This window comes from Vidua macroura, chromosome 2 (assembly GCF_024509145.1).
Source record: "Vidua macroura isolate BioBank_ID:100142 chromosome 2, ASM2450914v1, whole genome shotgun sequence".
Taxonomy (NCBI): domain Eukaryota; kingdom Metazoa; phylum Chordata; class Aves; order Passeriformes; family Viduidae; genus Vidua; species Vidua macroura.
In genome coordinates, this window is record NC_071572.1 from 13,285,790 (window position 1) to 13,308,001 (window position 22,212).

Genomic DNA, 22,212 nt, shown 5'->3' on the forward strand with positions numbered 1-22,212 from the left:
GTTCTCCCATGGACCCTTGGATGTCCTGACTGCAGAGACATCTCTCTGCTGTCATTGAAACACAGTCCATGGAGGTTTGAGCTCTGTTGCTTTCATCTCCACTGTGCTTTTGCTTGGAGGTGGCAAAGCATGTCATTTGAGAAAGCAAGTCCTTTTTCAATCTTGAGGCTGTAGGTGCTGTACAGAAAGAAGTATAAGGGTGATAGCATGAGAAAGAGAAACTATAGGCTCATTAGAGTGAAGAACTTGGGGAAAGTGTGGAAAAAGTGAAGTAAAATGTTTGCATAGAAGAGGTAACCAATTGATTTTTACAGCAGTAAGCTGTGGAAAAGTCAAGGCAAGAGGGGAGGAAAGGGAAATTATGGGAAAAATCGATAAAGCATATCTGATTAGAAAGGCAGAGAGAAAAGAACAAGACATATGGTGGAACTCTGAATGAGGCAGGAAGATGACATTTTTGCTAAATTAGAATATGGGGATGATGGATGATAATAAATAGGGTAAGTCTGAGAGAAAACAGCAGAGAGTACAAAGAACAAGTAATGTGCAGTATCAAAAACTGCAGGTTCACCTGTGGGGCTTTTGAATATCAGAACTGAGGTAAATCTCTGCAATCATCTGATCTGGGAACAAAATGCCATCCAGCAGAATTAAGTGCAACTTGTTTGGGATCTGAAAAATCACTGTTGTTTCTTTCTCCACAGTTGACAGACCTGTCAGAGTGTATGCAGATGGAATATTTGACCTCTTCCACGCTGGCCATGCTAGAGCTCTTATGCAAGCCAAAACTCTATTCCCAAATAGCTACTTATTAGTAGGAGGTAAGATCAGAGTTATTTATTGCACTGGATTTTTGCTTCTGTGCTTTACTATCAGAAAGTTATTGCTGTGCTCCCACCCCCAGCTGTTTATACACTATGACTTGAATGCTGCTTTCACTCAGGGGCTTTCTATAGGTGATTTGCCTTGAATTACATCTTACAATTGCATCAATTAAAGTAAAAGTCAAATTCTGCCCTCAGCAGCACAGGCACAATTCCCATTCTAGTTAAAGCTGGTGCCTGCACGGCTCTGAGCTTAAAATAGCTCCATATGAATAATTTACCTTTTTCAGTTATTTGCTCAAAATTGTTCAAAGATGGAGATGAGTGAATGAGAGCAACCATTATTTATTTCTGGCTCATTGGTCCCTTTGCCAGCCAGGCACAGACCATGACCTCTGCCTGCCAGGTCTAGACCCACCTGTCAGCATCATCACAGAAGCTAAGTCTGGCCCATTGTCATTGAAAACCCAAATGTAGGTAAAGCCTCATAAATGTGCAGTTTGGTTCCATTTTCCTTGCACCTCCAGGGTTGAGATATTCCTCGCAGAAACATTTCACAGCAACCTTCATTCAGCTGCTCAAATGCTTTACAGTGAACATGAGTGCAACCTTCAGGTACTATAAGGTGCATAGTTTTGCATATTTGTCCCAAACAGTTGTGGGGGTGGTGGGGGGAAAGACCCAACACAGAGGAAAAACAAAATCTCTTTATAAACATGTATTTTAGTTTTAATCAAGTTTATGAAATGTGGTAATTTCCCATGGAGCTTCCTGTGAGGTAAAGGACAAGTCCCTTTGTTAGGAAGGAAACATTAAGAAAGGAAACATTTGGTTTCCTGCTGAGCCAGACAACTTGCAGAAGAAGCAAGTGGAGGCACAAGGCTGTGAGGTTTAAAAAAAAAATGCATGTTATGTACATTTTATTGTTGTTTTTAAAGGATTAGGGGTTGCCCCAGATAAGGGGAGGAGCTTTGGGGCAAAAGCCTGGCTCCTTTGAAATTCATGGCATAGCTTCACTTTGCCCTTATTTTTGGCATAAAGGACAAAGCAGCCAGCACTCATCAGCACCTTCTCCCAGCAAGGCACTGTGTGTTAGCATGTTTAAAAAATGGACACTTTCCCACATCCACATACAATTTGTGCTGCAAAAGTACCAGTGTCGTATGTCTTTGTGGGCATCACAACCAACCCCTTCTATTTCTTCTTGTGAAGACAATTATTTGGACCTAAGATAACTTTTCTTTTTAAAATGGACATTTATACCTTCCCAAATCAGTTATTAGAGCAGGATGACAGATTCAAAAGAAGTACGAAGAAAGATATTGTGTCTGCATTGTACATGAAAAATAAAATCAAACCTTTCTTTACAGAAAATAAAATCAAACCTTTCTTCAGAATTCAAGCAAAAATTACTATTTTCCAATAATTTTGGTAGACCTTTTTTTCCAGGAGAGGGTAGACTAAAGATGTCATAAAGGCTGTAAATAAATACAAATACAGTCTCTGAAGGGACCTTACTCCTGAAAATGCTTTGATCACCATTAAATTTCTTGTCAGCAGGCATCAAAACTGACATAATAGGACAGAGTAGCATTTTGCTTGCTGAAATTCATATGTATGTTATTATCTGGCTTTGAATTTTGCAGAAGCTTCAGGACTATCTAAGCCTTTCTACATTTTTCCTACTTTAAAAGTCCTTAATGACCATCACAGCAAGAATGTCCATTTCAGATCTCAGAAAAGACTGCATCTTTGCCAGCACCTTGCCTGATAGGTTGATGTTTTCAAATTAGAAAGAAGCAGCAACTGTAGGGCTGCTCTCACACTTCACTGCAGCACTGGTAATGTTGCATTTATCATTTGTCAAGTACATTTACAAAGATCCAAAGGCACAGGTTTGACCTGTGGTGAAGGACAACCACTGGCAACCCAGCTATAAATGGGTATCACATTATTCCATCTGGGGTGTCAAATGACTGCTGTATCTGTAATGTTGGACAGAAATGGTTGTGGAGAAGGTCACTGGTTTTTACACAATGTTACGTGGGTAAAAAGATAATACCTAACTTTTACGGTCCTCTGGTAATGTGGGTATTGCTGCTCTTCATTTTAAAAGCAATGTGACAAAGTATTAACTGCATCCACAGTTAAAGATGCAGGATTTCTGGACCTTTAGCTCTGCTCATTTCATAGAGCGTATGGCTTCTCCCAGTCCTTTCCTTGAGGTTTCCTTCAGCAGCTTTCTGTTTGAACATGGCACAAGCCTTACTCTTCTTTCTGTGAAACCTGCTGAACTCAAAGCTAAGCTCAGAGACAGATTCCTATAAAGTTTTCTATGACTTGTTTTCCATCAGGATCAATTTAATGAGAAACTATCCCACTGTGATTTTGAGCTTTGTTGGCAAATTTACCTTTTAGAGTGTTGTTTACATAAAAATAAAAAGAAGGAAGTGGAGGCCCAGAGAGGCTGAGGGGTCTCCATCTTTGGAAATCCAACTGGACATGGCCCTGAACAACCTGCAGTTGACTCTGCTGGGAGGAGGGGGGTTTGAATTAGGTGACGTCAAGTGGTTTTCCGGCCTCATTTTGTGATACCCGAAGTTAGTGAGCACTCTGTGATTGTCCACGCTGTGTTCTTTGATTGATTTTAAAGCACTGGCCATCACCCCTGAAATATCACAGCCTATGAAATCCCCACTTAAGAGTGGGATTGGTTTACCTTAGCATGTACAGGATACCACCTGAAGTGTCTTAAAGTACCATACTTGGCCTCTGGCTGCAGCTCCAGAAAGAGAAGGTTCTCTCATTATTACACAGTTGTATCTGCCAACTCCAAGCAAAACTCTTAGATGCCCTGGAACACCCCAGAAATTGCTAAGCTAATAACTAAGTCCGTAATGGATTTACCTAGTGTAATCAACTCCTGGTCATGCTAATTTTACTGAACGTGGAGCCATTTTGCTCATACTTCTATATTTTAGTTTGCAGTGATGATTTAACTCATAAATTCAAAGGCTTCACTGTGATGAATGAGACTGAGCGATATGAAGCCCTCAGACACTGTCGTTATGTGGATGAGGTCATCAGAGATGCACCCTGGACACTGACACCTGAGTTCCTTGAAAAGCATAAGGTACATTTGTTCCCTTATCTCTCCCTTCCCCTTTGTAGACTGACAGTTGAGAATGAGCAAGTCTGAAATCCTATTAGGTGGACCAAATTATTTTGTTCAGTTAATTCCAGTCACTGAAATGAGGTACATAGCATTCCTTGCCTCCATCTCTGTCAGAAATCATTATATTTATTTTGCCTTTTTTTTCTCAATATGCTGAGATGATTTCTGTGCTGGAATTTTTGAAAGGTAAAATAACAGCGAAAAAATTATTGATAAATTGACTTTCAGAAAAGGAGATGGTAAACCAGGAAATTTGTCACCTAGTAACTGAACTCCTGAATTAAAGGCATGTTTCTTATTAACGGCAGCAGGTGCAATATGTAAAAATACTGTGTGCCCTCTAAAAGGCAGGATAGAGTATTTTACATGCTATTGATTGCCTTGCAACACATATGAATCTTAACAAAAGCATAATAAAATGTAGGATGTATTTTAGTGTCTACATCACTGGGTGACAAAAGGACAGCATGACAGTACTAGGTATACCTGTATATATGCACAGCCCTAAGGACCCAAAATCAATTCTCTTGCCTCCATAGTTTTGAAAGCCAAGGTTTCACCACTTGCTTTTGCAGTAGGAATAAAAGCAGGAGCCTGTGTCTTGGGTTTTGTACTACATCTCACACTGAGCCAATCAGAGTGATGTGATAGTGGCAGTGCTTTTGGAGAGAAGATTTCTGTTTTTTCATAATTGATCATACAACACAGTAGTTGCAGGCCCAAATATAGTACAATACACTAGGTGATGGCTTTAGGATGAGAATGTCAAAAGCAAGTTAGCTGAAGTCAAGAAGAGAGATAATTCTCCATAACAATCCCCCAGTGAACCACAATTTGGTGATGGTGATGTGCCTCTTCTGTTCACTGGCAGATTGACTTCGTAGCACATGATGACATCCCGTACTCTTCCGCTGGCTCGGATGACGTATACAAACACATAAAGGAAGCAGGTAAGGGCAACTTTACATTTCTAGCACCTTCCTTTTCAGCCTCAGCTCAAATTCTTTTACTGCCTTTTAACTAGAACTGCTGGGAGAGAAGCAGTAGAGGTAATATCACATTGTCTTACACCCCTAATGGTAGGTACTGCTGACTCGAGCAGAAAGAAAACCTCAAAGGACATTCTTGGCTGAATTCCTGCCATAAACCCAAGGAAACCATTCAGATCTAGCACAAAATAGACCCATCTGAATTTTTAAAACAATTTTATAGTGCTTGACTAAGAATTTTGAATGGATGAAAATGAGTTCAGTTCCACAGCAGCCCAGCCAACTTTAGTCGGTTTTTGATAACCACAAACTTGACATCTCCTTGACGCGTTCCAGTCCTTAATATGGGCAAGCACAGGCAACCTTCAGGAGCCATTAGGATCCACTTGCACTGAGGGTTCTTTTCATTACACTGGCAGAGGGTTTAAATCAGTATCAGAGTAATTAATTTCCCATGACCATTTAGCAGTTTGGTTGACTACCATACTATGTTGAACATGAAGATGCTGAAGTCATTAGGAATTTGTGTCTCTTCAGTTCAAGGATGAATTAAATTTGAGGAGATAACGTTAAGCCACTGCTTGCCAGTAGTAGCTATCCTAACAGAGTGAACAGTGGAAGGAGGAGGAACAAATCATATCCTTCTGCTGCTGCTCCCTACAGATGCTGCTTTGAACCCTAGCACATCCAGCCTCTCTGTTCTGCATAGACATGTATATTGGAGGCTTGAAAAAATTCCAGAGCAATCTGGCTGATGGTAATATGCCATGCAAAGTGACCTTCTCAAACTATACAATGACAGCTATAGACCAGGTATTGACCTGAAATGAAGGAATAAGTTTTTTTAAGCAGCAGTTCTTGCTCTTATTCCACTTGTGAACCTCCCTGTGATATCAGACTCACAACCTGTGAATGATTCAGAGCCAGCTTCCTTCAGTAGGCAGTGAAAAAAGGCCCCTCTGGTAAGAGTGGGTCACCAAGGGACATACTGCACACATGCTGAACAGGTAGCTATTCTGCTTTTCTTCTGTAAGGTGCTGAGGACACAGGACAACATGACAGGAGCTCTTAGTGTCACTGGATCATTACCAGATTTGGTGTGAGAGCACCCAAACTTGGCACACCCTTCTCTGCTGTCCTTGAGCACAGGCACAGTGCACACACAACCTGATGAGGAGCTCAAATTTTGCAGAAGAGACTATGGACCTGGAGCTTCAGGGACTTGCGGTCCATTGTGTCTGGCACCATGAGATACCAGAGAAGCATCTTGAGTCTTGTATGGCTGAATTTTGCTAGGTATAAACTGGGAATAATGTTAACTTACTTGTGATGAGTTCTGAGTAATAGTCCCTGTAATAGTCCCTGATGGTCCAGAGCAGCATTATTACAATAATGAATTTCCCCTTTCTCCTAGGTGTTGTGTTTTAAATAGAGCAGGGCTGTTGATGCATTTGCATATTTTTTCTGTAGTTCCAGTACTCCCATTTTCCCACATCAGGTTTCCCACATCATGTTGGAGAGCAGAAAAGTGGATGGGAACCAAGGAGCTCCTTGGGTAGATTCTTGTGGGCTCCCAATTCCCCACTACCTTCAGTGAATGGGAGGGCATATGGGCAGTGGTGAGCTGGGTAACAGTGCACTGACTGAAACTGTGCATGTCTGAACAATTAGCTTGGAAAACATGGATGAGTCCAACACATGAAGTGGATGAAAGCAAAGTCAGTGACTGAGGGCAATGTCCACCTACAGTTCCACTTTCATTAACAAAGGTGGGGTTTGGATTTTGTCCATGTATTCTTGTAACTTTTATCTGTAAAGGTTTCTGGCTCCAAGTGGGTTTTATTGCTTCCAAAAATAGTTTCCTGACTGACTGGTGCAAGCCTGAAAACCAACAGTCAGGGAAACATGTCTGCTCATGATTAAAGTAATCTATTTTTTTAGCAGAGTATTAATAAGAGATCAGAAAGAAAATATATCACATAGCATTTAGTCACAAGAGGCTGCTAAGCTTCTTGATTCCTTCTCTGAGTCTTTTTCCAACCCAGTAAAATCAAGTACCAATGCCTGCTGACTTTAAGTGAATGTGAGAGGATTAATTTGCCAGGAGCTATAACACCATTTTAAGACAAAGCACTACTTCCTTTTCCCAGACCATCTCCAGTCCTCTCTCTCTCTCTCTCTCTCATCAGCAGCTTCACGTTGCAATGACATATAAGTGAGAGTAGTAATTTTTTTGTAGCCCTAAATAACTACTAAACCAAGGTGTGCCTGCATTCTGCTACTATTGCATTTGTGAATTGCATTAACAGTTCAGGTGCTCTTGCTTTGGTGGGGAGCAGTTAGAAAGCCACATATCTCTCAGTTGTGTTGAGGAAAATAAGAGCAGTATTGATAAATGGCCAGTTTTCTCGGGGACTGATTTGTCAGAGCAGGGAGGATGGTTATGCAGCCACTGGCATGGCTGGATGGACATGAAACACTACCATTACACTTCATCTTCCTGTTACAAACCACTCGCACTTCCAGGGTGTTTTCCAGTTACTGTAATGCATCTTTTTCCTGGCTTTTGTCAAGGCTAGAGGCTGGTCTGTCCTACTCAGCAGAACAGACTGTCAGATGGTACAGCACAGGAGTGGAAATAAAGGAGAGCAGCAAACCTCCCTGCTCCTTTATAAAACAATAAATAAGGGCTGTGCTTATGGAAAGAACTGCTCAGTGAATTGGCCACAGCTGTGAAGCTTGGCTTTCCTGGCTCGGGAGCCCCTGCCAGTCTAATAACTTCCACCTCACAGCTGACACTGTACAGAGGGCAATTTTTAGTCTTTCTAAAGACTTGAGAAAAAAAGGAGCAGTATAGCAACCTTGCCTTCCCCAAACTCACACAGAAACAACAGGAGAGAGCTAGGAATAAGGCAGAATTGCAAGCCTCTTGCCCTTGTCAGGCATTTTTGTGTTCATTCTCAGCTATCTGCCTCCGTGCCTGGTCCTGCCAAGCTTTATCAGCAGGCTTTCTTTTCCCACTTTGCTCAGGAATGTTTGTACCTACGCAGAGAACCGAAGGTATCTCCACGTCGGATATCATCACTCGGATCGTCCGGGACTACGACGTGTACGCCCGGCGCAACCTCCAGCGAGGATACACCGCCAAGGAGCTGAATGTCAGTTTCATAAATGTGAGTACAGTGATCCACGTTTGCTCCTCAAACACTCTCTCCTAGCATTCTGAATATAAAGTAAAGGTTAAGAAATTATATCTTCCTCCTGCTGCTTTTAAAATAGCTGGAAAGAACTTAATTTAAAAGACACTGGTAAGTTGAGGGTAGTTTTAGTTGCTCCTATTAATTAGCAGCTTTGTTTCCATCTTACACTTTTAACAAAGCTGCTGCTTGCCCTTCCTCCTTGAGCTGTAGGTGACAATGACACACTAGGAAGGAGCACACCCTCCCACCCGGAGCTGCTCAACCATTCACCCAAGACGTGATTTCTTTCTATATTCCTATTCCAAGAAGGCAGCCCAGAGAGTATGAATTTTGAGATCCAAAGTTTCTCTACAATGTGATAGGATTAAAAAGCCAACAAAACAGAAAACCAAGAAAACCCTAACAAAGCAAATCACAGAGCAGTGAGATTACTAGAGAAAGCTGAAATGGTTTTCAGAAGACAAGGAAGTATGCTAGGAAGCTGGTACATAAAAGATGCTGCTGTAGAGCTCAGAAACTACAATGGCAGGAGAGCCATGTGAAAGGATGGCTCAGATTATTCATCTTCCACATACAGACCTGCCCCTCCAGAGAGAAGTAAACACTTTATGGAAATTAAACTTTACCTTCCTTCATTTTCTGTTTCAAGTCTTGACTTAAAACTTCAAGATAACCCACATAACTGAAATTTCTGTTGTGACTGCGATGGCTCACAGCAGGACTTCTCACCTCCCTCCCTGGAACTTGGAAACCCCCTTGTGAAGGACTGAATTGTGTCATTTCATTAATCTCTTTCATTTTTTGAAGTCTGGCAGATAAACCCCAGATCACACGGCATAAATATTTATTTCACTGTGATTTTTTTAAAAGTCTTCTACACCTTTAAAAAAATTTTGCTTGTAAGTACTCCATTCAGAAGGATCACTATTGCAAATATCCATTAAAATGAGGCATGCTGGATGCCTTGGAGATTCTCAAATTTATCCTTTAGCAGCTGTTAGGTTAAGATACTGTTGCATAAGTTGTGCTTGCCCCCATCTCAGACACTGATGTCTCCTGAAAAACCTCCTGACATGATTGTTTAGCTTACAGTAATTTAAATGCAGAAATACTGATTTGCTCTGGAGACTGTTTGTCTCAAAATTAAATCCCCAGGACTTCACGAGAGCACTGGTCTTGTTTGCAGAAGAGCACTGGTTTCCTCATTCCTCCTCAGCCAAAGGGCTGATCACCCTTTAGGTACAGAGGAAGTTGGGTTTCTTTGGACCTTGGGGATTTTGTTTGTGCTTGTGGCTTGCAAAGACGGTTCTTTTAGTGATTTGTGAGCTAGAATAAACCCCACTTCAGTGCTTGTTTTTAAAATAAATTTAAGTGGCCATTAAATTAACAGAAAATTAAAAGTCAATAGTGATGTGTGCTTCTACACAGACCACCACACCTTCAAGAGCACAGCCTTGCTTATTTGCTTGTACCAAAAATTTGTGGAGCACACAAGTATTTCAAGACAAAACCCCTTTAATCCTGAAATATTTCAGAAGCTTTTGCCAGGAGCTCCCTAATATTATCCTCGCTCTCTCTCTTTTTCTGTGGGACTTAGCAATTAGGAGTTGTTCTCATTTCTGTGAAGTTTGCTAGCCACAAGCCACTGGCCTACACACATCTGTGTTGCAGCCAGAAGCGCCTGCATTAGCCAGGCTCAGAATTGATGAGAATTTTCCTTCTGCTCTGCAGAAATCCACCCAAAGAGTCATTTTAGTCCACGTTAACATCCAGGCTGGCAAGTCAGCAGCATTTGCTAGGAAACATAGGGAGATTTACCTTTTGCTGACTCTTAAGTTTGAGCTGTTAATTGCCCACTCATATCATTCACAAGATTCAGATCAATTTCAAAGTGCATTCAGTTTGAAAATACAGAAAGATTCATGAAGTGGATTAAACACAGTAATCAGACAAGAAATCTTTTCAATATGTACCTTCTGCACTTCATTCCACAAATGTTAAACTTGCATTTATAAAAATAATGTGGGAATAGCTAACCAAGGCCATATGTATTAGGATGCATTAATGCAATTTTTTTTCTTCTTCTTAACTGTCTGTGGCTAATTATTTCCAAGTTTTTTTATTAATCTTTGACCACACTTAAAAAACAGGAGAAGAAATACCGCTTTCAAAACCAAGTGGACAAAATGAAAGAAAAAGTCAAGAATGTGGAGGAAAAGTCAAAAGAATTTGTTTACAAGGTGGAAGAGAAGAGCCATGACCTCATTCAGAAATGGGAAGAAAAGTCCAGGGAATTTATTGGCAACTTTTTAGAGCTGTTTGGACCTGATGGAGCTTGGGTAGGTATTCTTCCATCCCAGGAAGTCTGAGTGTTTTTATTTCTCCTCTCTAACACAGGTGAAGAGCAGATACTTTTGCTGCAGTCTTTGTCTCAAAAGCCAGCACAGCAGGGTAATGGCAAACCTGGCTGCTGAAGCCATTAATGCATACCAATACTGCTACAGCAGGATTTGCTGCTTCTGGCTGTTGCTTGTTTGGGAAATCTGTATTTTGTGAAGGTGTGATGATGAACATAATACTGCGTTCAGCAGAGCTGCATCACAGCACCATACAAGCAAACAGGCCAATACAGTCTATTGGCCCATTAGCATTAAATGCAACTACTCCGACATCAGGGCTATACACTGGATGTAGTGAGGAAAAACAGGACCATTGAAAAGGTTTTCAGTAGTTCTCTTCCTGGTCTGTATGCAGCAGTAGAGGCTTATAATTTTCTAACTTCAGAAACTACTGATGTAAAGTTCCAAGAAATTATTTTACTTGTCAAGTTCAGGCTCATCTAACTGACAGCAGGGAAGGTTCAGGTGGGACTGAAGCACTTGCAAAGCTCTCCTTGGTATGTGCTGGCTTCACAGAGCCATTTACTAAAGGTCTCCAAGTGCCTTGGACAGGCAGTTCAGAATTTGCAGCAGCATCTTTCTGGCAAGAAACCTGCTCAAACCAAACTCATGCACTGAGTGGTGAGCTGGTGACACTTCAGAGCCCCAAAAGAGTCCTGCCCCCCCGCCATCTGTCAGTTCTGACAGCTTGCCAAACCTCAAGAAACTTTGTTTGCTTGTATGATTTTTCTTTGCTGCATTGAAACCAGTAAGAAAGCTTAAATTGAATGTAGAGTTTGTCTGTGTTTGGATGAAAGCCTAAACCCTCCAGTGCAGGCACGATCTCAGACACACTGCTCTGGCTGCAAACTCTGAGTGAAAAAGGCACCTTCTGTTGGAAGGAATTCAGCAGGTTATTTTGTTAGTAAACAAACACATAGGAAGAGTCACAAAGCTTTTGTGAATTAAGCAGCACACACATCAGTGCTGTGTCACAACTCAGTGCTACCAAGTCATGCAGTGCCTGCCTCTTACTGGAGTTCTCATTTTTGCACTGACTTGCCATTTGATTACCACTCAGTTGAGAAAAACCCAAAATTAGGCTGTGAAGGCTTCAGAACAGAGACTGCTATCATACAGCTACTTCTGTCCACACAAAGGTGGTGATCACTGAACAACACAGGCCCCAGCCACACAAACAGTGAGCTCATATAGCAGTTTGTTCACTGACACTGGCATGTTCCTGGGGGAGGGCAAGAAGGCAACTCTTCTGATGAAATGCCCAGGTTTACCTGCATTGTCCACGTCCACATGAAGCTTCCTCTGTGAGTTGTTGCCCATAGAGCATGGTGTGTTCCCCATGTGGGATGGTCCTTTGGCCATACATGCTGAAGAACTAAAGCTGATGCTAACAGAGTATGTAAAACTCACAGGAGGTGAGATAAGTTTAACTGTACAGAGAGAGGAAAAGAATTCAAAAGCATTGATCCTATTTCCTGGCTCTACCCACTCAACAGTGCATGCTAATGGCATTTTTAAAAACCTTTGCTGATAAAACATTTTACCAAATTGAAACTCTTGTTTCAATTCCTGAGTAAGTGTTTGGCCAGAGTAAGTCTGGCGCAATCAGAGGGACCTTTGCTAAGAACAAGAGGAATGAAATCTCTTCACAGTGTTGTAAGAAAAGCATCAGTGACAGCAAGCTGAGAGGTGGTGTAGCTTTTTTAAAATCAGTTTGAGCCTTGGCAACAGGAAAGACTTTTAAAAAAATGATAACTTACTATTAGTGTCAAAACTGTTATTAATGCTAATTTGCCTTATCACTGTTAGTTAGAAGTTGCTTTTAATGTTGACATTAAAAGTACAAGAATCGTTATGGGCATGCTGGATTCCTAGATCAGTAATTTGCATGCCATTAATATGCTATTATTATTTCACAAATAATTATTATAATATACTTTAGGCTAGCATCAATTTTAAGGGCTGTGTAACCCACAGAAAAATGCCTATTTGTGAAAGAGGTCAAAATGTCAGTTTTCAAATGTCTAGATGTCTGTAATTCATTGGCAATTTTGCCCACCTGTGCAATCCCCTGTGCATATGTTTTCTGCAAGAGAGTCACAGAGAGGTCAGAAACAATGATTAGTGTGGCACGAAACCTTTCTGTGATGTGAGGCAGGACCACCACACTGCCTGGCACGCAGGGCCTTATGGCAGAGACACCATTCCAGGGAGCAGGTGTTCATTCCAGCTCCTCTCAGACATGTACCAGCAGGCACCTACAACTGAGGTCAGTGGAGAGAAAGCACTACTCACAGGGCAGGGTTTCTGTGCCAGTCTCTCTCAGAAATGTCCCTTCAGATGAGATGTCCCTTCAAGGGGCTGGCTTCCCCCTGCTCAGCACAGAGAGATACTTGGGGAAGGTTGCCTTCCAAACAGCTGACACATCCCAGACATCATCAGGGTCTCAGGTGAGACAGGTTGCAGCTGGAACCTGGGGATGGTGTTTAGGCCACACCACCTGTCTGCAGCCTGGACCTAAAATGGCCTTGGAACAATCAGCAGCTCAAAAGCAGACACCCAGCTGGCACTTGCTTTGTAAAGCAAAGGGGTATCAACATACAGGCAGTAAAATTCAGAAACAGGCAAAATATTTTTTTCCCAGTAGCAAGTTTGCCAAAAACAAACCCTAAACTGGTTGGGTGTACCTGAATTTGCTTGAGTCAAGGCTTTGAAATTATTTCCCTACCTCTGGCAAAGGACTACAGTGCATCCAGCCTTGTCTAACCCTCCAACACTCCAAGGAAGCCATTAATGCTTGTTCTACTTCTTCAGCACCCAATGGCCCAAGGAGCTCCTTGCCTGCAAAGGGCATGGCTTACTGATCCTGCTAGGGCACAGCTGGAGAGAAGAGGTGTTCTGAGGCAGGTGAGTGACACCACCTCCTCCTCCTGCAGAGCTGTGGTTTTAGCCAGCAGCCTGGTGGTTCCAGCACTAATGCAGGAGACAACATGGAGGGGCTGGGCACTTGCCCTGCTGAAGGTGTGAGTGCATCAGTTTGTTCCAGCAACAAACTCTTCATTGAAGGCCTAGGAAGCAGGTGTCCTACAGCCTGGCTGAGGGATTTAGCAGGAAGGTGGGATTCTCCTTTCCATCCCTAGCCTCTGTGGCTAAGGCACAATCAAGTACTCCCAGCCACATGGGATGGTGCAGGCCAAGCCCGGCTGGGGCACTTGGATGTCCTCCAGCACTGCCACCACACCACTACAAAGCACCACTGTGCCACTGAGTTGAAGTAGAAGTGACAAGCAGAAGGCAGTCAAAATCTTTTCATTGGCCAGGAAAAAGATATCTCGTATCAAACATGTTTTTTTTTTTTTTTTTGTTGGGGATTATCTTCAGTGAGAGGGTGAAACAAGCCAAGAGAACCTCACATTTCCATGATCTAAAAAGAAATTTTGCACCCCTACCACTGAATTGCAAACAGGCTCTGGGGCTTTGCCAGCCCCGGTGATATCCTTGCAGCTCTCAGCTGCAGAAATCCTCCCCCATCCAAACGCTTCCTAGCACCATTTATCAGGAGCAACCACCATCTGCTAACTATCGAGATTTTAGGAAGTCTTGACTAATATGGACCTAGCAGTAGTGCAGGGGTAGGTTACACACCATGGGGTTTTTATGCTCCAGAGCCTTGGGAAGTGTAGCTCCAGGCAGGAACTGTTCTGCCACTCTGCACTGCGGTGACATCCAGGCTCTAAAAGTAAGTCAATAAAGGCTAATGTGATGGCAATGTAGATAGGAGAGGGAGCTCACAGAGGAACAGCCAAGTTCGGGTTTTTTGCTTGATTTTTACGCCCTGGGATTTAGCAAATACCCAGAAACCTGAGGGGGAAACCAGCATCTGCCTCTCCGCTGGCAGCGAATACTGAGTTTCAAAGGGGAGGAGAAGGAACAAGATGAGCAGCCAGATACTGTGTCAGCACAGGGCAGTCACTGCAGAGGGAAGGGGAATAGGAACAAGATGAAAACTGGGCAACTGCAAGCTGGATCTCATCTAAAACAGGCAAACCCATACATTCTGCACAAGTATTTTCCTCTCAGTCCTTAGTGGTAACTTAACTTTGTCGGGGCTGGATCTTCCTTTCAGCCGAGCATCGCCTGTGACTCAACTGCCAGTACTTCAGCCAAGGTTGAGGCTCCCTGCTCCCCATCCCCAGGAGGAGCAGCAGGGCACTCGGGTTTGGCGTTTTCCATGTGAAGCCTGCAGCAGCTGCGCAGCACACACCATGTCTTCCGTAATCCAGCGTGACGCAAGGCCACATTGCTGCTAATGAGTAGAGGCAGTTGCCTTAGTGTAGCAGATTGCTTGGCTGCAGAGGTGTCTCTTCCACCCCACCAACTCTAGCAGGCCTCCACTCAGCTTTACAAAGCAAAAGTGACAATAAAGCTCCAAGCAAAACAGAGCCTGCAAGTGTTTTCTCTTTTCAACAGACACCCAAATCCTGACATTTCCACCCTCAATTTATGGGTTTGGGTCATGCCTGCTCCAGGGAGCTGGGAAAGTGGCTGCCAGTACTTGGCAGGCAGCAGGCTGTCTCCCTTAAGAAGGGACAGAGGAATAAAGGCTGGGAAAGCTAGGAAGCTCAGGAGGAGAGGGGTGGTCCTTCCTAACATTCTAGAAGGAAGAGGCTGTAGGAACTAGGAATATTGGGTGTTCAGGTAGAAAAGTGACCTTTGAAGACAAGAGTGTGACCAATATGTGCACAAAGGGAGTCCCCCATGTGTGGCTCAGGCCAGTACACACGGTGTTCTCACACTGGGGGTGGCCCATCTGAGGAATAAACTTGCATGCAAGGACCAGGTCATCATGAGCACAGCAGAGGCAAACCAGCCATGCTCCAGTGCTCTGGCTCCCTGCTCACTCCCCGGTGAGAGGCACAGTGCAACCCCTGCGTGCCCACAGCCTTCCCCTCTGTGCAGTACTCAAAGAGCATCTTTTCACTTTGCTTTTGCAGAAGCAGATGTTCCAGGAACGAAGCGGCCGAATGCTCCAGGCTTTTTCTCCCCGGCAGAGCCCAAACAGCAGTCCTACACGAGGCCGCTCTCCGTCCCGTTCTCCATCTCCACCCTGGGTCATCAATAAGACCTCCCCTCCCTCTTCTCCAAAAGCTGCCTCTGCCTCCCTCAGCAGCATGAGCGAGGGAGATGAGGATGAAAAATAAAATATATATTTTTTTAACCATGAGACAGAAGAACAAGCTATGAACTCAACCACTGGATGGGGAGAAGCGTGAGGAGCACCAGGGGTATCTCTGGCAGCAGGGATCGTGCTCTGGGAGATGTCAAAAATGAACTGGAGCACAGCAAGGGAGATCTCAGGAAGAGCTTATCCCATCCCCACTCCCTCACGGTGCTGGAGGCCCAGCCAGTAGCATTTGCCAGGCACAGCCCCGGGGACTGACAGAAAAACACACCCATGTGCAAGTTCCTGCCCCTGTCTTGCTGCTTTCCAGCTGCTGCTCCAGGCCAGGCCCGTGGGAGCTCTGCACCAAGGGGGGCTGGCAGGAGGAGCCCAGCTGGCTCCTGATCGAGACCCAGCACACAGGGAAGTGCTGGCTGCAGCCTGCAGAGAGAAGATGCAATTGTACCCTGCTGACCTTGAGCTCTTCTGGCACGTGAAGGAATGGCATTGCTGCAGCACATGTATTAAGAAACTGGGAATAAAGTTGGGGTTTTTTTTCCTTTTGAATAACATCTGTCCCAAAGGCCAAATCATGCACTGAAATGAAGAGCTCTCCAGGCAAGTTGGTGGAAATCCGTTTAACATATTCAGTGCTGCTTGTTGACCAAGCCTCTGTGCGGGGTGTACATAAGGAGTCGGGCTTTTTGCTTTATCAAATCACTCTCCATGTTCCTAGTGCCTGAACAACTGCCTAATCACTTCTGGTTTGCTCCCTGGCTTTGCACTTTGAAGGCAAGAAAGTAAATGAAAAGAAAGCCATAGCTGGAATGTAGGAAATAAGACAGTTTGAAGATGCTGATGGTTTTTACTGGTGAATTATTAAAATATCCCAAGGCCTTGGGATGTGGCCTCTTAGGAAAACCTGCTGCTCCCAGCTATGTATCAGCAAATGATGAGCAAACTACTATTGTCACATGGTACTCAGCCAGTACAAACTTCTCATCAAACTCCAGACAAGATGTGTTCACAGACACACTACCCTTGCAGAGGATCCCAAGGCTATTCCTCTACACTAATATGGAGGAAAAAAAATGAAAAAAGGAAACTTTTTGAACAGGATTAGGCACAACTATGTTCTTTCTCTGTCCATGACACGTGTACAGCCTGAAGCAGAAACACAAGTGAAGTTCTCCCCTCAATGCTGATCTTCCTAGCTGGCAAAGCCAGTCCTGCCTGACATCTGGTTCCACGTTCAGTCCCTCAGCTGACATCTGCTGAGGTGCCTGCAGGAGCTGGCAGGATTCCTGAGCCCTGGGGCTGCTCCACCCCACAGCTGCAGGAAACCCCCAGCGCTGTGGTGGGGCTATGCCACTGATGCCATTTGGCTCCCAGGCTTGCCTGGCACAGCTGCCTCAGCACACAGGCACGTTTGAGGCTCTGTGGCCCAGCAGTAGCTTTGGTGCCAGGCCAGCAGGTAAAGGCTGCCACTGTCCCTGTCTCACAGGCAGCCTGCTGGACACAGCCTCGGGCAGCCCGAGAAGGGGCCTGCAGCCACAGCAACACTCCTGTGCCACCACTGCCTGGAACGGCAAACCAGGACACGCTGACTGCTGTGTGCAGCACCAGTCAACATTTGCTGGTTTCCTGCACAGGCAGCACAGGAAATGCTGGGGGAGGGAGGGCTCCACATCTCTCTAAGAAAAAAAACTGAGGGACCAAGATGCCCAAGCATGTGAGGTGGTTGTGCTTGCCTGCAGTAGTACCCCCTGGCTGCTGTCCTTACCTTGCTGGGTGACCTGTTTGGTCGGTAGACACCTTTCCAGACACTCTTCTGGGCAAGTAAATGACAGACCTTAGTACCAGGCACCAAATTAGCCCCACACTCTGCTCACTCCCTACAGCTTTCATCCCTCCTCCACTACGAGGTAACTGATTTTTCTTTGGCAACACATTGCCAGACACTTCTCAGACCACCACAAGACCAAGTACACAGCATCTCATGCACTTTGTCTTCTGGAGTCAAGCTAGTTCCTTCACAGAGCTGCAAAAACAGGTGAGCAGGAAATAGGGTGGAATGTACAAAGGGACAGCCACAGATATTTCAGCTGCCACCAGCTGTGTGCCTGATGGGACGATGCAATTAAGACCTTTCTCAGCCTTAGGCAACCTGTTACTGTAATTTCATACCTGGGATGCACTTGTTAGTTTTTCTGATCCTTTGCAAATCTTAAGTCTTCCCATCACAAAACACTCCTCCACCACAGGAACTGCCTGCTTCTACTGGTGCTGTTGTATGAGCCATATCCAAATGCAATGGAGGTGGGCAAGGATTTGTTCTTAGCTTTTACCGTTGTTTTTTGTTCATTTTACTTTCCTAGCACTTACTGTTCAGCAGCCCTTGCTCAGTGATTTGAGTGGAGACAGCACCACAACTTGTACATGGGAACTAGAGAAAAACTCACCAGTGACCTGTTTTTAACAGAAGCTGTTTCTCAGGGTCACAGGTGGCTACCCAGCAACAAAGCCATATTCTGTACCAGGTTTCCTGTTTGCATTTAGGATATCACTAAGCTGAAGCCTTTGCCCGGGTGGTACATTCATGTGCTGTCTCCAGCAAACCAGAACCTCATTGTGTCTGGACATGTGGAAGGCAATTTTGCACTTCTGAGTCATGGTTGGGTTTTCCTTTTCAGAAGTATTGCTTTAATTCAGTCCTATTTATCAGCCAAGCTCCACATGAACAATAAAAAGTGTATGACAGACACAGCTGCCTCTCCCCTTCATTTTACAGCATCTTTGGACACATGAACACAACCTGCAGAGGAAACCCCAGTGGTGGCACAATGCCTGTCATCCCCATCCTTGGTAGCCCAGGGCTTTACGCCCCCACAAAGCCACAAGAGCAGCTCTGCCAGCATGCCCAGAAGGCTGCTGTTTGAGTTCTGCTGCTCTCTGCACTAAGAGGATCACCTCTCCTTGCCTTTACCTTGCAGCCAGAAAAGTGTGGGTGAAGGTGAGGAAGTGCTTGTCCCAACTGGAAAGTTGCAGTATTAGACATCAGCAGTCTGATACCTTCTTTTCCTTGCCCCAGCACAGTGGAATCAGGAGCCAATATTTTAATTCTTACTTCAAAGTGGAAGAAAGAAACTCTGCTTTTGCAGCCATTCTGGTTCCACTGCTGAAAAACATCCCCAGCAGCAACTGAGTTGCTCCAGTGGGTGCCAAGATGATGTATGGCTGTGCCAGATGGAAAACTGCAGCAGCAAACATGAGCCACAGGGACAAATCCTGACACTGGCTTTTGGACTTGACTCTTCCCTGAACCAAGTCAGTCTGGTGTACCAGTATTCCTGCTTTGCTCTTTCTCGTTTGTCCTTTCTGTAAGAAGTCAGTACCTGCAACAGCTTTAAAGATTATTTATTCAACAGTCCTGCCTAAGGCAGGGAGAAGCTGAAACAGTAAATGGAGGCTCAAGACTTCCTAGCCAAGACATTTTTAATTACAGAAAAAGCAAATTTCCAAATCATTGAGCATAGGAGAGAAACTATTTAATGGCACAGAGTCTACACCAAAACGCTCCCAAATATTACAAGGTTACCTGTTTGACCTGAGATGGATTTGGGTCTGTTTTCAGCTGTGCCTTGGTACCACTTGGGAGATACCCTGGGAGCGAGCTTACGGTGTGCAGCCCAGCCCAGAGGAGACCCTTGTTTTGGTTCATGGCAAACCCCTCAGGAACAAGGCTGTCCAGGAACCAATGCCAGGCCTGTCAGCTCAGCAGGAAGGAAGGGTTTGATGCTACAGTAAACTTGCATGTAAAAGGGTACCAAACCATCATGGAAAGTCTCCTCTATGATACCACGTAACTCCCCGACCTTCTCATAAAACAGAGCTGAAAGTGAGGCAGAAAATGGAGCCAGGGCTTTGCCTCTTGCGTGGAGGCCCTTTCAAGTACCAAACCATCTTAAGATCTCTTCTTATTGGATTTTGACAAGAGTTTGCTTTCCTCTCAAAACCCAATGTGTCTTCCACAAGCGCACACACACAGGTGTTTTCTGCCCTTTTCTTTCCAAAAGGAAGGCCTTTTCCCAGTGTAAGGAAGGGCAGCATCAACATTTCTAATCCAAATGGAAATCAAGGCCACTGCCTCGTGGCTCTTCCTGAGGGGAGAAGAGACAGATACAGCGTGAAATAAAAATAACTGAAAGCCTTTGGGCATGCACTTTCACTGTGCTAAGTGGGGAATGTGGGGCTCAGACTCCAGCAAAACTGAGGTGCTTCCTAGGACGTTTGCCGGATCTCCAGCAGAATGCAGCAGGCTCCCATGTTACAACCAGTTCCTCAAATATGAGACCTGAACTCCCCTGCCCCAGCAGTTACTCATGGCCAGTTCAAACAGTTCTTTCACACCTGCTATCTCCATCTCCTTTTGGATACTCTCTTCAACAGCATCAATCCCTGCTTCAACAAGGAATGGGGAACTGCAAGTTCTGAGCCAGGTAAGGCAGTTCTGCCTTTCACACAAACACAATTTAATTTTTTAAATACTTAACAGGATTACTCAAGACAAAAATGTTCCATTATCTCAATTATTCTTGTGCCTAAGCACGTGACAGCAGGAACACTCAAAGGGAAAATCCTCCCTGGTGGCACCGACCAGGCTGCATGTGCACATCAAGTCTCACACATACTTAAAATCCTAGAAACAGCTTTGATAGAATAAATTATGTCCTCTTCAACACGTTTTGTGGTATTTTTTTAGCCATATTTTTGTGATTCTCTAATTATATTTCTCTACAAGGACTGGTTTTCCATAAAATGAAGTGACTGTGAACTGCAAAGGCATCATCTGCGCAGTAAGAGCAGATTAATTATAACCTGCTCTTTACAAGTGACCAGTTCTGATTACCAACAGGGGATGTTATTTTAATGTTCTACACACCATACTGGGCTCCAGCTCTCTCATTTCAAAACTAACATATTAACCAGTAGGGATCCAGTTACTTTGCTACTTGGCCATATTTAAGATAGTTTATATCATCATCAGCTTAAAAGTTAATGAGCGTCATTTTTACCAGTGTCCTGTGCTTGCACTTCTGTGGCATGTCATTAAAAGCCAAATGCCAAAACAAAATGGGAAGCTATTCCTTGGGGGAAATTTTCATTTGTTCCCCCTTTGGTTATCTAAAAGGCCTCTCACAAATGAGTGCCTTTATTCCAGAAAAGAACCAACCTAACATTTTAAATATTCATACTGTTCACATGCAAACAAAACTGCATAAAGCCATATCCTATATAAGAATTAATAAAATGCCCCTAGAATAGCTGGTTCCAAATTAAATATAATTCAAATAGCATCACAAATTTTGCGTGGCTTGTATTAATTTCCTTTTTCCTCCTCAAGAGAACCTTTTCTTCAAGTGACCCCACAGCACAAACCTGGTACCAGAGCCACAGAGGGAACATGAAGAACTGTTAGAAAACCCACAAGCTCATAGTCTGTATCTTTTAAAGAAATGGCGGAAAAAATAATGCTGTGAGGTCAAACACCTCTATTCTGACACCTTTAAATTTCCACTTTGGGAAGTCAAATCCATTTGTCACTAAGAATGTAGAGCTAAAACACACAGGAGCTAATTAAAACCCAGCCATTATGCAATGGGTGGTGGTGGTACCATGCCATCAGCAGAACTGACTCCAGCCATTCTGACCTGAATGAAATTGTACCCACAGAGAACTACCCAAGACATCTTCTTGCATGTTTTCCTCAACTGTTTACCAAGAACCCAAAAGTTCAGATTCATTATGTATTTGAGTGCTAACAGCAAGACAAAATTAGTTTCAAAAGACCACAACAAAGCAGAACTCCAACCTCTTCACCCATCACAAATGGCTATTTGTGAATAGTTTGTGAGTGGCAGCCTTGTCCATTACAACATGCAGGACCCTGCGGTTTTACACAGGCAGTTTTCAAGTGCTGCCTCACACTGACCACAGACACCCATTCACTGAAGGGACACCCAGCTATAAGAACAAAGAAGGAAGATTTGTTTCCCTGGGGGGAAAAATTAACCTTTAGTGCAACAACAAAGAGAAGCTACCACACAGCTGTGACTCACACCTGGCACACACACACACAGAGCCACTTTACCTCAGTGCAAACCTGACCATGCCTCGAGCGTTGGACCTCCACCACCACCCCAAGGACCCATATCAAGCATTCCATGTCCACAAAGAGATCTATTAACCAAAGGGTGAAGAGCCAACTGGATCAGGCAAGGAAGGTGCTCTGGGGCAGCCATGCACACCCACAGGCCCAAGTCTGCCAGGACAGCTCTCATGGCACAGTGTGCAACATCAGCTCCCACAGCCACAAGCACTTCAATGAAACTCCTCTGAAAGCTTTCCAAATACCAAACAGTCAACATGGGACCTTGAAAATGGGAAGAACTGAAGTTCTCTTC

The 22,212-nt window shown here is 44.2% G+C and overlaps 1 protein-coding gene across 4 annotated transcripts in view; it reads left to right on the forward strand.

Moving 5' to 3' along the window:
- PCYT1B (phosphate cytidylyltransferase 1B, choline) overlaps positions 1-18,510 on the forward strand; it is a 31,694-nt gene extending 13,184 nt beyond the window's left edge. The window contains exons 3-9 of one of the 4 annotated variants that reach the window (XM_053971589.1): positions 705-821; positions 3,806-3,957; positions 4,871-4,949; positions 8,019-8,161; positions 10,339-10,527; positions 13,402-13,494; positions 15,582-18,510. In XM_053971589.1, the coding sequence (XP_053827564.1) occupies positions 705-821; positions 3,806-3,957; positions 4,871-4,949; positions 8,019-8,161; positions 10,339-10,527; positions 13,402-13,494; positions 15,582-15,788 (980 nt within the window). In that variant the 3' untranslated portion in view covers positions 15,789-18,510. Of the gene's footprint in view, positions 1-704; positions 822-3,805; positions 3,958-4,870; positions 4,950-8,018; positions 8,162-10,338; positions 10,528-13,401; positions 13,495-14,713; positions 15,030-15,581 lie in introns of those variants that run through there. The other 3 variants (XM_053971591.1, XM_053971590.1, XM_053971592.1) reach the window with 3 other exon arrangements.
- The last annotated feature ends 3,702 nt before the right edge of the window (positions 18,511-22,212 follow it).